The sequence below is a fragment of the Sminthopsis crassicaudata genome, chromosome 4 (assembly GCF_048593235.1).
Source record: "Sminthopsis crassicaudata isolate SCR6 chromosome 4, ASM4859323v1, whole genome shotgun sequence".
In the NCBI taxonomy this organism is placed as follows: domain Eukaryota; kingdom Metazoa; phylum Chordata; class Mammalia; order Dasyuromorphia; family Dasyuridae; genus Sminthopsis; species Sminthopsis crassicaudata.
Genome location: NC_133620.1, coordinates 377,351,819 through 377,367,478, shown reverse-complemented (window position 1 = coordinate 377,367,478; position 15,660 = coordinate 377,351,819). Strand labels below are relative to the sequence as shown.

Sequence of the window (15,660 nt, the reverse complement as noted above, 5' to 3'; positions counted from 1 at the left end):
ATATGATACAGTGGAGTCAGGAAGTCAGTAAGATCTGGATTCAAGTCTCATCTCTTGACTGTATGACCCTGGACTAGTTAGCTTCTCAGCACTATAGACTACTTTTTATGGCAGAAGTTCTTTTAACTTAAACCTTATGTAGTCTGCAGATAAATTTAAGGGTTCTATGAAATTAGATGTGAAAGAAAACCCCTTTTATTATTAGGTTCACTATTCTCCATCAGAAACCTGTCCTTTCCTTCAATTACTTAAACACATTATTCTGAGGATTACATAGACTTTTCTAGACTGAAAAGGGTGTGTATAATACTCAAAAAGATAAGAACTCCTTGTCTAAGGCTGTAAATTATAGAGTAGTTGCAGATCTACACTAGAAATGAGAATTTCCGATTTAATAAAATCACAGATCTGGTATCTCTCCCTTCCCTCTCCAATCTTTCCACTAACCCATCCCCTCTTCTGAATTCTCTGTTTGCCTAAGGCCCCACTATCTTTCCAGTCACCGAAGTACAAAACTTCAATGCCATATTCAACTCTTCATCCTTTTTTACATTCTATATCAAATGAGTTTCTAAGTCATAGAAATTCAACTGCCACAACATGTCAGATCTGTCCTATCCCTCCACTCAAACAGTTACTACTTCACTTCAGTTTCTCATCACCTCTTGAATAGACTATTACAAGATTTTCTTAATTAGTTTCCCTGCCTCCAGTCTTTTACAACTCCAATCTATTCATCATCCAACTGCCAAAAATAATCTTCTTAAAGGAAAGGTCATTTCACTCTTCTGTTCAAGAATCTGGAACAACTCTGTTGCTTCTAGGGAAAAATATGACCTCCTCAGAACCGCATTTAAATTTCATCACACTGTTTCCAGGTTTCTTTTCTAGGCTTACCGCATATTGCTTCTCTTCAGTCTATGGTATGTTCCAGTCAAACTGATTTGCTTGTTCCCTGAACTAATATCTCTAACCCTTTTATGCCTTTGCAGAGGCTGCTTTCTTTATTAAGATGCTCTTCTTTAACTACTGCTTCTTGAAATCCTATGTTACCTTCAAATCTTAACTGTTACCATCTCCTTGCTGAGCCTTTATTTTTCTTTTCTTTTATTCTTTTAATTACTTTATGAATTATGTGGGAGAGAAAAATTAGGACAAAAGGGAAAAAAAACCACAGGAGAGAAAAAACAAACAAACAAACAAAAAAGAAGTGAATATAGCATGTGTGGATGTACATTCAATCTCCACAGTTCTTTTTGTGGATGCAGATGGGATTTTCTATCCAGTTTATTGAGATTGCCTTGGATTGCTGAGGTCTTTCTTGATCCACTCACTTGTTAGAGTTTTCCCCTGCTAAATTATTTTTAGAATTACTTATCTTTGTACATGTTGCTCTCTCTCTCTCTCTCCCAGTTGAATGGAAATTCATTGAGGGTAGAATTTGTTGCTTTTTAGTCTTTGTGTCCCATGAATAGTGTCTTGTGCATAGCAGATAATTAATTTTTATTGAACTGAATTGAATCTTTTTCACGTGAACAATTTCCTTTCAACTCTGTCTTCATGCTATATTTGTGCAGTTGATTCCTTGAACCCAAGTGAAGGATTTTACATTTATCCCCATCATATTTCATTTTATTTGCCTGTAGAAATCTTTTTGGATGTTGTCATCTAGAATGCTAGTTATCCCACCCAGCTTTGAGACAACTGCAAATCTCATCCCCATTTCTTTTTAAGTATGTCCATATAAGCATCTACCCATATAAATTCCTAGTTTCCAAGACTCTCCAGTCTCCCAGTCATCTGGTTATTGCTCCACCCATTGATTCTACTTCTCGGCATCTTCCTAGCTCACTTGACATATTCTGTTCCATAGATCAGGTAAAGCTTTAGGATTACTCTCAGAGATATATTGAAGTCCCAAGGGGAAAGTAGTTATATGGTATAGTAAAATAAAACTAATATTGGACATAATTACCTATATTAGAGGGTTTAGACTTGGAAAGGACCTTATGCAACCCCCTCATTTTAAAGGTAAGGAAACTGGGGTCCACAGAAGTGAACAAGCTTGCCTAAGCTCATGCCACTTTGCTAACAAATAACAGATCCACTGATTTCAAATGCAGTCATAGTTGTACCTGTAATTCTGACCCCAAGTACAATCTCAGTCCTAACTCTAATTTAAATTTTCATTTCAACTCCAGCAATAAACCTAAATCAATTGTCACTTCGGTTCCAAGGTTAAACCTTAATTCCAACCCTAAATTTAATGGTGACCACAACTCCTACTTTTCCCTACAGAATACTTTCTTGCCCTATCTTCCCTAATCTTGAGCTTAACCTTGTTCCTTGGTCCCCATTGAAATGGTCTAGTAGTTCTTTTCATTCACAGACTCACTCTCGGCTGAAAGCCAGAATGCCTTGGTGACATCAAATCAGACAGCACCTAGGTATGTGACCTAGGATGAATTCCAAATGGTAAAAGGTAGATAATAATACCAGGCCAAAGAAGGGCACAGGGAAAAAAATCCAATAAATTCTTGAATAAATAAGGAAATCAATCGTGGATGCTTTGTGGGCCCTTGAGATCCCTGTTATTATTGGGATAATAGAGGAGGGAATTAAGAATCATGGACTCCTTGTCTTCCTTGTGTGTCTTGAAACTGCCTTACTATTCCCAACTACAACTGCCTTAGAAACTCATGATTCCCTTTCTTGTATCCCTTTTTATTTCCCCAGCCACTGAACTATCCCTATCCTTCTCTGCTTCTAAAGTGGAAGTATCTGATGGTCCCCTTTTGAGCAAACTAGGTAGGTGGGAAGGACATGTGACTAGACTCCTAAATTCAGAAGCCTTGTAATATATGCTAATTCATGTGTAGTGGATCAGGGGATTTAGGGAGAAGAAGTCCCCAAATTTCTCCATCTAGAGCTATCTTCCAGCATCACTATAAAAATGGCCTTGCTGTCTGGGACTAAGTTTATCCAAAAACTCTGCTGACCCTGAATAGCCTGTGAATTCCCTGGAGCATCTCCCATGTTGGAATATGAACCCTTTAGAACTCTCTCCTAGACATACATACATATATACCTATTGCCTCTCACACATTGATGCACTAACAACATATTTTATGCATATACACATACATATATCCCCCAATGAAGAAATAATCTAAACATCTTTTCATTATATTCCTTATCTCACACAAGCATACTCATGTGCTATCTATGTTTATAGAGTAATACAATACAGAATAAAGATTCATACATATGCATACACACACACAGACACTTCTCAGGTGCCCTTCTTTCCTCTTACAGACAACCAATTATTATTTTCATCATTCTATCTTTGGACTTCATCCCCTTATCCACACCCTTGTCCCTATTTTCTCAGGTTTCAAAAAACTGTTTTCTGTCCTGTCCCCACTATATGAAAAGGTTGGTAATCGTGGTGGAATGAATAGCCCCTCTTCCCTCTGCTCCATTCCACCCACAAGCCAAATATCTACCCTGAGCACCCAAGGTTTTCCTCTATTCCCAGGCAAGGTCACCAAGCCCTTGTGGTTAGGGTGTCAGACTTGAGAGGGCAATGGAATGAGTCTACTTCCCTTTCTTTAGGGGTGATCTTTTCATTCATACTCTATTCTTTAACTCCCATCCAAAGCTTTAACTCTGCCCAGGATGGGGGAACTAACAAGAGCAGATAAAGACCTTGTTATATCCACACTCTTTTCCTCCCTCCATCACTTTGACAGGCTAAAATCCCTTTAATACAACAGAGAGGGGAAGGTTGGGCACGGCATTCTTGAATCTCTTTCAAAGATACTTGGTCTTTCCCTAAAGCAACTAGGACACAAGAATGGATTTCCTTCCTCTATCTCTAATATTCCTTGAACCTTGAAGGATAATCAGGGGCAAGAAATCTTTTTACTATTGGGCTGTTCCCCATCCCCTATCCATATATGCCCAAAAAGAGTAGAGGAGAGAGAGAGAGGAAATTAAAAGGGGCTGAAAGACATTGAGACTGTTAAAAGGAAGTATGGGGTGGGGGTGGGGAAACAGAGACATGACAGTAGATACCTATATTCTATCTTAACCCTTAAAGTCTTGGGTTTAGGGGAGGAGCTTTGTCCTCAACCCTTTGCTTCTTCACCCCTCCCTCGATAATGTTTCCATTTCCCCATTCCTGTTCCCCTTGGACAAATGAGTGGTGAGGGGAGCTCAATGGACGCTGTAAACTGGGGCGACTATTGTCACCCTCAGGGAGGGGGCCAGAAGGAAATGGAGGTTTACCTAGTGCCTAATTATAAGTCCCGCTGCCCGCCCTGTGCCACTCTCAGCATGGGGAAGAGCTTGGGTGAGGGCTGGGTAATGCCTGGGTAGGCCATCCTGTCACCCCGCTAATTAGAGCTCCTGGGACTCCTCCCCAAGGCGGGGAGCTGGCCCCCTCCCTCCCATTGAAATAACTCTGGCTGGCTGCTAGGCAGGTCATTCACTGCACCTTCCCTGCCTACCCCGGGCAGTGTCTGGGCTCACCGTCTCCCATCTCCCCTTTCCCTCCATCCCTATACATATCCTACTACCATCACCACCATCGCTGTGCCCCGCCACCACCAGCTCTGAGGAACTATCCAGCTAAAGGTGGAGACTTCTACCCAGGAGAGATGGGAGGACGAGGAGTATTCCAACTACTGCTGATGTGCTTAAGCCCAGGTACAAGGTCTGGGGGTTTCCCAGTACCCAGAGAAGACAAAAAGGAGCTTGTAGCAAAGGGCATCTTGGGAGATTCTTTGAGAGTCAGGTGCCTCTGGAGATTGTCTCTCTCCTCAAAGCTGCTTGCTAAGGTTGATCTCCCTCACTGGACATTTTCATCTCTGAGCATTAGGTTTCATGTGTGTACATGTGTTTGGTACTTGAACTGGGCTGAACTCTGTCTGGGAGCTATCCAGCTGGAAGTATTGTGAGAATTCCAAGTGAAAGGCTTTGGTGTAGAAAATGGTATTCAGTGAGGAGCCAGAAAAGGGATTTGATTCTCTCTGGATGGTCTTTTTGTTCCACTCTTCTCTCTTTGTTCCTTTTACAGGGAGCTGGGAAGAGATTTATGATCTTGGAAGACTCCATGGTCTGGGGAGGGAATGGAAGGTGTAAATTCAGGATTGGGCTTGCCCCATTTTTTCCCTTTGGGGGACAGACGGATAGCAAAAAGACCAATCTGACATTTGAATTGAGGTTCCCTATTTCCTTCCTATCTTATAGAGGCAATTTATTTCCATGCCTATTCGAGCTGAGATTTTTTTTTAGGAAGGATATCCAGGCTGGGCCAGCAGGTCAATCAAATTCATCACTTTTCCTGGAGACTCTGTCACAATGACATCCAAGTTAGAATTGGGGAGTGGGGAGTAATCTAGTTTTTATCTTTTCGTTTATGGAATTCCATTTGGTTCTTTGGGAGCTCCAGATTAGGTGGGGACCCTGTTGGATGCATTTCCATGTATGAAGCTATATATTTGGGGATGATGGTTAAGTTAAAGGTTTGGGCTAGATAGACTTTATCCTTTTCTGGGAAGCTCCATCCTCTCCTCTTTGAAATGCAGGGTAGGACGCAAATAACCAAGTGAAAAATAAGGTATAGATTTCAATGCTTAGGAAAGCTTGCTTTTATGATTCTGCTATTCCTAGGGACATGATCTCTCAGTAGATCTTGGATGATCTTTAAGGTTTAGTGGAATATTCTTTTGCTTCCTACCCCAGATCTCTATCTACTTTTCCATAATCTGTCCCAGTTCTCAATCCTTGTCTCTTTTAAGCCTAATCTTTGCCCTATAGGGTGTTTGCATGTTCCTCTCCTCTAGCCTGCTCTCCTTTCTTGTTCAACTCATTCTGTTCCTCTCCATCTGCTCCTATCTCCCTTGCCTATTGCAACAGTTCTTTCCCAACATTCCTTTCTCTCCTTCCCTCCCCTTTCTCTCTGAAATGTTGGATTTTCAATCAGGAGCTTTGGGTTTAGAATTTAGCTGGATACCCTATCTGTTGCTGTGGCCAAGTGATTTCTTTCTGGCCTCAATTTTCTCCCATAAAACTAGGGGGGTTGGGACTAAATGATTCCTAACTCTTTTCACCTTTAAATCCTGTGAGTTTATACATCTCCTGAACACTGTGTCCTTTCCCCAACCCTTTATGAGGTGTGGTCTTCCAATTTGGCTTTTTTCTTGTAGCACTCTGGAGAGGTTATGTGAGACACAAGGAATGATTTGTTAACATCTGCAGGTACATATGGATGAGGCAAGTGGATGTGCATGAAGCAGCTCCACAGCTCCCGAGGGGTGGGTCTCCTCAGTCTGGGATGGGTAAGGTACTACTTTGAGTGGAGGTGAGGGAATGAATGGGATGAGGTGACTTCTTATTTGTTTCCACTTCCACTATCTCCTCTCCCTCTGTTCTCTTCTCCCCAAACCCCAGATTCTGTCCCCTGTCTCCTACTCGAGACTCAACGATGTCTTTCTCTTACTTCCTTAACTCTCCCTGGCAGCCCAGAGGCAGAAGAGAAAATGACTCCATTAAATTCCAACTTGTACTGGGGCCAGTACTGCCAAGGCAGCCCTTCCCTAGGGCGGGGACTTTGCCATGCAGTTAGATGTCTATTGCTTACCTGTGTCTACCAGTCTTCCCAGTGCCTGGGGAGCCATGGAGATTATATCAGGATCCTTATCTTCAATGTATTTTCCTGAGGCCCGGGCTGGGGAAAGGCAACCTGCTTCCGTTAGCACTCTAGCAGACTTTCCTGCTCCCTTTGTTGAGGGTGGAGAATCTTGGGTCTTCCCTTCTTCAGTTTTCTTGGCTTCTTGGGAGAGACTAGGAGGTTGTCGAGTCAGGTGGGTGGAGACTTCTCTCAAGTTTGATTCAGAAGTTCTAGTTCAGTGATCTTAGAATCACAAGATTTAGAGCTGGGAAGGGACCTTAGAGATCATTGCATGCGTCCTAAATTCACCAAGGAGAAAACTGAGGCTCTGAAAGAAGTTATACAGCTTGGTATGGGAACTGATTTTACTGGCCTTTCCCGATTAGCCAGACTTGGTCTGTTTCACGTTCTGTGTGTGTGTGTGTGTGTGTGTGTGTGTGTGTTTATGTCTGTGCCTGGGAGAGATACAGTGCTGAGCACATAATAGGTATTCATTGAATACTTTTTGATTGACTAACTGATTGGGAAAGAGGACACAGCAGCAAAACCTAGCTAGAGAGCAGAGAGGACTGGAAAGGAAGGTGGGGGAGGAATAGGGGGAGGAATGAGACCTGGGAGGGTAAGTTGGGGGCCCCTGGTCTCATCTCTGCCCATGCACCTGCTGTTCAACTTCTCTCCCTCGATTCTCTGGGGTGGGTCGGTCCAACTGGTTGGGATAGGCTTTTGCCTGGGGCTTGAAGGGAGGGAAGAAGACTGTAAAACTGTCTTTTACTTCCGGAAATCCCCACTCCCCACCCTGGGGCAGCTGGCTAAGGAAGCCCATAAAGTCCGGGCGGCCCAGGACTGTATGTGGCAATGAAAATGCTCTGGCCAGGCTAGGCCCAGGGAGGGGCCTGCAGGGAGGCTTGGCTCCCTCCTTCTCCCTGACTCAGCTGGGGCCAGGGCAGGGCAGGGCAGGGCAGGGCTGGGGCTGCATGAGGCTGAAGGAGCTAGGACACAGGTGCCTGAATACACACAAATGTGGGCATCCCTATGGGAGGAAACACATACATTGACACATGGATCATAACTATTTACTGATACAATACACACTCATATATACACACAGAGAGCCTAGAAGAGACCATCTTACCTATTTACCTGCCTTAGACAGGAGAAAGCTTTATTCCCTTGAGTAGACTTCACTACAGTGAAGACTGGGGAGCTCAAGTCTCCCCCTCCTGTGGTTAATAGCCACAGTTTATTTAGTTTGATATTTGTGTATACAATCCCATGTTCACATCTACTAACATATGCATGCAACCACCTAAAAAACATAACTATATCTAGTTACAGATAGTTAAAAAAATCCTGCATACATACACAAAGCCATAAACATAGCCACACATAAGACATTCAACCACAATGTACACACACATGTGCATAATCACAAACATATACATACAGTAGCATGCATAGAACCACAAATATAGGCTTGTACATACATATAATTGTACACACATGCACAATCACAGGCTTATACATAATACTCAGAAGCACTCATAAATATGCTTAACCATATATAGTCATACTCAGTCATGCACACAGAGTTTTTCACTTGACACCAATTGTCTTCCTGACCTTGATTTGAGGTTTGAGAGTCGTGTCATAACCCTATATTTAAAAAGAAACTAATGGAGAGAATTCTGTGACTCCAGTCTTCAAATTTTGGCCTCTGTTCGCTCTCTGCCTCCATTCCCCTACCACCATCTCATCCTTTCTCTCCACATACCTATTTCTTTCTCCCAGCACTGCTGTCCGCTGTGCGGATAAACGGGGATGGACAGGAAGTCCTGTATCTGGCTGAAGGTGATAATGTTCGGCTTGGTTGTCCCTATATTCTGGACCCTGAGGACTATGGTCCCAATGGATTGGACATTGAGTGGATGCAGGTCAACTCAGATCCTGCACACCGGGAGAATGTGGTAAGTGCCCTGGACATTATAGTCCTGTAGTTATTCTAAGACCCTCACCCTATAGTTCTATAATGTTTTTCTTTCTTTCCTGGGAATGGGAATGGGTAAAAGAATTTGTATACTTTTAAATGTAGGCAGAAGGAAGTTAAACAAGGTCCTAAATTTATACTAAGAGTTGGATACTGCATACGAGTCCAATAATCCTCATTCCAAGCCATTTTCTCTCTCCCTCCCCTTTTCCTTCCTGATATCCTGAATGTTGTACCCTCAACCCCAAGGTGCAGAAATCTGTATTGGGGGACAGAGATAGATTTTTTTTCTCTCTCAAGAAACTCCCATGTAAACTTCTTATTTTTCAGAGCCTTTTCCTATCTATTATCTCATTTGTATCTCACAAAATTTCTTTTGTAGGCAAGCTGGTTTTTTCATGACCATTTTATAGAGGAAGAAATTGAGGGCCAAAAATGAGGTTAAATGGGATGTTCAGGATGCCTGATTTTAGTTCCATTAGGTCTATGTAGTGCTGGCCTTTTCGACCCATCTTGACCCATCTCACTTCTCTCTTCTAAGAAAAATTAACCTTCTAGATATTTGACTTTTATGCTTTAAAAGTTTGCATTTTTAGTAATAGCTTTTGCTTTTTACATTATTTACATTTTTTCTTATATCCCTTCTCCTAATTGTTCTTGATTTTCTTTAGAAGAGAAAGAGAAAAAAATCATCAAAACCAATAATCTTGTTAGAAAATCTGACATTAAATACAATGTTTCATAGCTGGGGAATCTTCTCTCCCTTGCACATGTGTGGGTAATCCCTGTCATCTTATTTTCCTCTCTTTCCCTCCCCCTTATCTTCTTTCCACAGTTCCTCAGTTATCAAGACAAGAGAATCAACCAGGGCAGCCTCCCTCACCTTCAGCAGAGGGTCCGATTTGCAGCTCAGGACCCCAGTCAATATGATGCTTCCATCAATTTAATGAATCTGCAGGTCTCTGATACAGCCACCTATGAGTGCAGAGTTAAGAAGACCACCATGGCAACACGTAGAGTCATTGTCACTGTCCAAGGTACATGTGGGTGGGAGATCATGGGAATAGTGGAAATAGCATTTGGAATTTGCAATCAATGGACCTGGGTTCAAAATCAAGCTTTGTCCTTTATTGACAATGTGAGCTTGTACACTTCTCTGGACCTCAATTTCCTCATCTATAAAATTGGGTAGTTGAACTAGATGATCTTATTTTTATTGTTCAGTCATTTATCCTCATTTGGAGTTTTCTTGGCAAAGATACTGGACTGGTTTGCCATTTTCTTCTCTAGCTTATTTGACAGATGAGAAAAAAGGATTAAGGGACTTGCCTGGGATAGTTGAGTAAGTATCTGAGGCTGGATTTGAATTCAGGCATTACTGACCCCAGGTCCAACACTCCATTTTGACACCTGGCTACCCAGATAATCTCACAGGGTCCTTCAGATGTCAAAGCCAACCTTTACCTCATAGTTTTACTACACACAACAGAAAAGTGATGACTATTTATGGTGGGGGTTGTTTTAGGTAACTATAGCTTTAAGAATATTGTTGTGTATTTGCCTCTGTTACCCATCCTAAATCCCTTTCTGATACTGAATGCCAGTAATCCTCACCTCCTGTTCATTCCTTGTTTCTCTAGCTCGCCCTGCAGTGCCCATGTGCTGGACTGAGGGACACATGACCTATGGGAATGATGTGGTGCTCAAATGTTTTGCCAATGGGGGCACTCCACCCCTCTCTTACAAGTGGGCCAAGATCAGTGGACACACTCACCCTTACCGGGCCAGCTCTTACCTCTCACAGCATAATTACCACTCAGAGCTGTCCTACCAGGAATCCTTCCATAGCTCTGTGACCCACGGTGAGAGGATTGGGGGTGGGGGGTGGAGAGAGAGGAAAAAAATCTGTGGTACTAGAGACTTCCTCTATACTCTTAAGAGCCTCAGAGGCAATTCTTGGAGAGTATGAGGTTTCTATGTGAAGAATTAGTCCCACAGCTGGGGTACTATGGAGCGTAGAAGTGACTTGGGCAAACATCTGGATGGGTTTCTACAAGATTGGTGGAGTAGTAAGGGACAAATTTATAGGAGCAGACTCCTACAAGAATGGCTCTCTGGACCTCAGTTTCCCCATTTATAAGGGATGGTCTAACTGGATGGTTTTTAAGGTCCCTTCCAACTCTGATGTGCTGATTTTCAGGATTCCATGATCTTAATAGAGGATTGCATTTCAAATGAAAGGGTAAGGGTTCCTGAATCTTGTCCTAATGGGAGCATCATTGTGATGTGAAAAATCATTTAGGGACAGATCCCTAAGGATGGGGACAAGCAGTAAGCCTTAAGGGAAATGGGACTTATCCAACCAATTTTAAGATCTGGAAGAATTCTAGATAGGTATCTGTCTTTATGAGGATAGTCTGTGGAAAGAGAGATCCTGAAGAATCAGTATTGTATATATTGTGTAGAATAGAAGACAGCAAAAATGTTGAGAAAATTGCCTCCTTATTTTAGGGACAGGTTATCTAGATTATCTCCCTCTAAAGGGTGTGTGTGTGTGTGTGTGTGTGTGTGTGTGTGTGTGTGTGTGTGTGTGTGAATTTCTTTTTCCTATTGGTGTTTGTCCCTCTTGGGATTTGTCTCTATTGGATTTGTCCCTCATCCCTTCCTGAAGCTCTGCTTCTTTTTCTCTGTCTCTGTCTCTCTGCCTCTCTCTCTGCCTCTCCCCCCTCCCCTCTCTCTGCCCCCCCTCTATGTCTGTCTCAGTCTCTCTGTTTCTGTTTCTTTTTATCTGTCTGTCTGTCTGTTTCACTCTGTATGTGTGTGTATATATTTCTTTTTTCTATCGGTGTTTAGGTTTGTCTCTCTCTCTCTCTCTCTCTCTCTCTCTCTCTCTCTCTCTCTCTCTCTCTCTCTCTCTCTCTCTCTCTCTCTCTCTCTGTGTGTGTGTGTGTGTATGTGTGTGTGTGTGTGTTTCCCCGGTGTCTCCCCTATCCCAGCCTCCAATGTTTCACCTTCCCAGTTACCTATCATGGACTTAGGGAAGCCTCTGGGCCAAAGGTTCTCTGGCCTCTCTGCAGCTGACTGATCCTTCCTCTGTATCAGGGCTCAGCAATGGGGATTTGGTGCTGAAGGACATCTCCCGGGAGGACGATGGGCTATACCAGTGTACAGTGGCTAACCATGTGGGTTACAGTGTGTGCGTGGTGGAGGTGAAGGTGTCAGGTAAGTGAAGAGCGGTGCGAGGGTGGGGATAAAGCCAGTGGAGGCAAGGTTTCCCGGAAGGACGGGTTAAGGGGAAGTCTAAGGGATGGAAAGCGATAGGGATTCCAGTCTGGGTTCCACCTGTAAGGCTCCGCTGACTCGCTGACTCTCCCTATATAGATATTCAACTCATCCCTCTCTTGTGGCTCCGAGCAGCTCCGCCCGTCTGGGAGAAAAACAGAACCCTTTCTATGACATACAAATGCTAAACTCACTTGCATATTCATTTCAATGTGGCGAATAGAATACTAGACATCTTCCCTCCGCTCAAACCCCCCGAAGATCGCTCTCCTACCTCAGGCTACTTGGTCTAGCATAGACAGAGTCCCCATCTGGCTTCTACCTCGTCGAGCTCACCCCTCCCAGATTTCACTACCGGAATGTGGTGAGAGTTGGGGGTGAAGGGGGGTGTATCAGGATACTGACGGGCATTTGCTTTTCCCCACAGACTCCCGCCGCGTGGGCATGATCGTTGGGGCCGTGCTAGGCACCCTGCTGATGCTAGCTTGCCTCGGCCTGGGCATCTGGGGTCTCGTCTGCTGCTGCTGCAGCGGGAACGGGGTCAGCCGTGGCGCCTTCGGTTACGGCAACGGCGGAGGGGTCGGCGGCGGGGCCTGTGACTTGGCTAGTGAAATCAGGTAAAACCTGATGCATGCTGCATGCTGCTGTGAGGGAGGGGCCCGGCGCCCTCCCCCACTCCTCATCCCCGCCTGCCAACGGCTGGGACCCCCACCCCTCAAACCCGCCCAGCACCACCACGGAGCCTTGGGGACCACAGCATGCAGACCTGCCACCCGCCGCATGGCTTCATTCTTTTTCTTTTCTTCTCCCTCCCACCTTCTCCCAGCCCTCCTCCGGTCCCCCGCCCTCCTTTTCTTGCCTCCGGTCTGTCCAATTGTCTGTCTCTTTTAGACTGTAAGCTCCTGGAGGGCAGGGCATGTGTCTATCAAGGTCTTCTCTATACTGTACTTTCCGGTGCGCTGGAAATGGTTATTTAAGAAGCCAATCATAATTTATTACTGAAAACGAACTAGAAATAAAAACAGAACAATGATAATAGTGCTGAGAACTGCAGCGCCTTAGGGGATTAAAGCCCCTTTTCAGAAGGCGAGGCCAGAAAAGGAAAGGTGAGGGATAAGACAAAAGGAAAGAAAGGAAACAGATTTTATGTTTTTAATGTCTCTTGCAACACTGATTTTATGGAATAATTGGTGAAGGAATGATGCTTGGACCGTTTGGAATGAAGGGCCAATCCTATACAAAGGCAGGAGGGTGACCCAGGTGACTTCTGGAATTGCTTGAGGTCACCAATACTCAAGAATGGAGAAAGATAGATGGAGAATAGAATAGGGTGAAGGAGGAGAAGGGGGTGGAGGAGAGAGAGACAGACAGAGAGAGAGAGAGAGAGAGAGAGAGAGAGAGAGAGAGAGAGAGAGAGAGAGAGAGAGAGAGAGAGTGGGTGGAAAGGGAGGGGTGGCAGGGGAAGAGAAGAGGTTTCCAAGAGCCCGTGGCTCTGCCCAGGCCATGCCCGCCGAAGAGCCCCGCTCACACCTCCTGCCTGTTGTTTTCCACAGAGAGGATGCATTGGCACCCGGGTGCAAGGCCACCGGGCGGGGCGGCAGCGTCACCCACCTTCTAGGCTACCCGACACAGAACATCAGCCGCTCGCTGCGCAGAAAGTACGCAGCTCCCTGTGAGGGGCCCGAGAATGTGCCCTTGGCGTCCTGTGGGGTGGCTGTTGTGCCTGCCAATGCCACCTCCGTCAGCGCCCCCTGCGAAGCGGGTCCCTCTCCCATCTACGTCAAAGTCAAGAGCGCTGAACCTGGGGACTGTGGAGAGGGGCAGGTGAAGGTTAAGGATGGTTATTTGGTATAAGCATCAGCCATGCCACCCAGGTGGCACCTTTCCCCAGGTGGGCACTGCATCCCCCCGATCGCTGTTTGGGGGTATCAGAGATGGGAGGGATTGGGGCTCTTTGCCTAAAACTGGGGACACGTGAACCCATAATGCCCACCTCACTGTGCCTGCCCTCCATCTGAGTGGCTGAAGACATTTCCTCAGCCTGAATGTAGCAATGAATAGCAAACTGTGCCCTCCCTGAACAGCTAGGAGTGGTGTTTGGAGCAAAGAGAAAAAGAGATGGCCCATTTTGAATCTTTCCTCCATCCTGTGATGGCTATAGAGGAAAAAGGAGGAGAGGAAGAGAGAAAAGAAGGAGGAAAAGAGGTTTAGTGTTAGAGAAGGGGCTGTGACAGGAAGATGTCGTGTCCTCAGCTAAGGCAGAGAGCCCCATTTTGGGGGGTGGGGGCTTGGGATCTGGATAGGTAAAGAACTGGATGTTTTGTGTCTGAGAGTGCTGAGCCAAAAGGCAGCAGTATAAGCACAATAAAGAAGCTACAACAAGTTTCAGGACTGAGGTAGTCTTAGTTCCTAGAGGGAAACAGGGAAGGGGAGGCATTGCCCAGGGATGGAGCTGAGGGCTTTACCCACCTTTCTGCCTGCTTTGATGGCCCCTTCCACCTCACTGACTGCAACATCCAGGAGTTTCCCTTTTCAGAATGAAGGCTGGGTGGTGGTAAGATTTACCTTCCCAATGTCACTTGACAATCTCAACTTGTTCCTCTGGATCTCTTTGTTTCAGAAATGAATGGAGAGAGAAAGGGGAGGGATGTGCCTAGCTCCAAAGGGCAACCAATAAAGGCACTGAGGTACCCACCAAGCTGGGCTGATCTCCCTGGGGACACACAATGATCAATAAAAATGCCCTTTCTATGGATTAGTGGCAATGCTGGTTAAAACAAAACAAAACAAAACAAAAAAACATAATGAGATAATTAATTTGTAGGTAGGATTTGAAACTGAAAGGGAGGAACTTTAGAGATTATTTAATCCAACTATCTCATTAAGACAAACAAGAAATAAAAAAAACCAAAAAAACAAAAAACAAAAAAAAGTTCCATCTTGGAGAGTCAATTGGTAATGACTATAATCTAGTTAGGAATGGAAATGGGACTAGAACCTGGTATTCTTGTTACAGGTAGTGACAGGCCTATAGGAAAAAAAAATGTGGTTTGTACTTATGGAAAGAATGAGAGATAAATCTATCTTAGAGATTCCTTAGTTCAAGATGTCTCTGTTTAATTTTCCGAGTCTAGGCTGCTCCAGACTACTCTTGACCCAGCCCCCTTTCTCCTGATGTTTCAGAGAAGCCTATCTTTTTCTAATTCCACTCTGTTTCTATCTTTGGGCTACCACTGACAGCTTAGATGCTCTTTGTATAGTTCTCTGGCATCCTTTTATTTTTATTTTTAAATTATTTTTTATTATTATAGCTTTTTATTGACAGAACATATGCATGGTTAATTTTTCAACATTGACCCTTGCAAACACTTCTGTTCCAATTTTTCCCTTCCTTCCTCTACCCATAGATGGCAGGAAGTCTCATACATGTTAAACATGCTAAAATATATCTTAAATACAATAAATGTGTATATATTTATACTGTTCTCTTGTTGTACAAGAAAAATCAGATTTAGAAAGGTAAAAATAACCTGGAAGAAAAACCAAAAATGCAAGCATACAACAATAGAAGAGTATAAATGCTACATTGTGGTCCATATTCAATTCCAAGCGTTCTTTCGCTGGTTCTGTTCATCACTGATGAATTGGAATTGAATTGGATCTTCTCATTGTCTGGCGTCCTTTTAAAGCCAGAGCAGATATCACCCTAAAGTGA

The 15,660-nt window shown here is 44.1% G+C and overlaps 1 protein-coding gene across 2 annotated transcripts; it reads left to right on the top strand.

Moving 5' to 3' along the window:
- Nucleotides 1-4,279: 4,279 nt before the first annotated feature.
- Nucleotides 4,280-15,223, top strand: VSIG8 (V-set and immunoglobulin domain containing 8). 2 transcript variants are annotated; one of them, XM_074262279.1, is made up of 7 exons: nt 4,280-4,713; nt 8,468-8,643; nt 9,499-9,700; nt 10,304-10,525; nt 11,766-11,885; nt 12,373-12,562; nt 13,499-15,223. In XM_074262279.1, the coding sequence occupies exons 1-7, from the start codon at nt 4,665-4,667 to the stop codon at nt 13,797-13,799; spliced, it is 1,260 nt and encodes a 419-aa protein (XP_074118380.1). In that variant the 5' UTR covers nt 4,280-4,664; the 3' UTR covers nt 13,800-15,223. The 2 variants fall into 2 exon arrangements, with proteins under 2 accessions (XP_074118380.1, XP_074118379.1); XM_074262278.1 differs by lacking the exon at nt 4,280-4,713 and adding an exon at nt 6,825-7,029.
- Nucleotides 15,224-15,660: the final 437 nt, after the last annotated feature.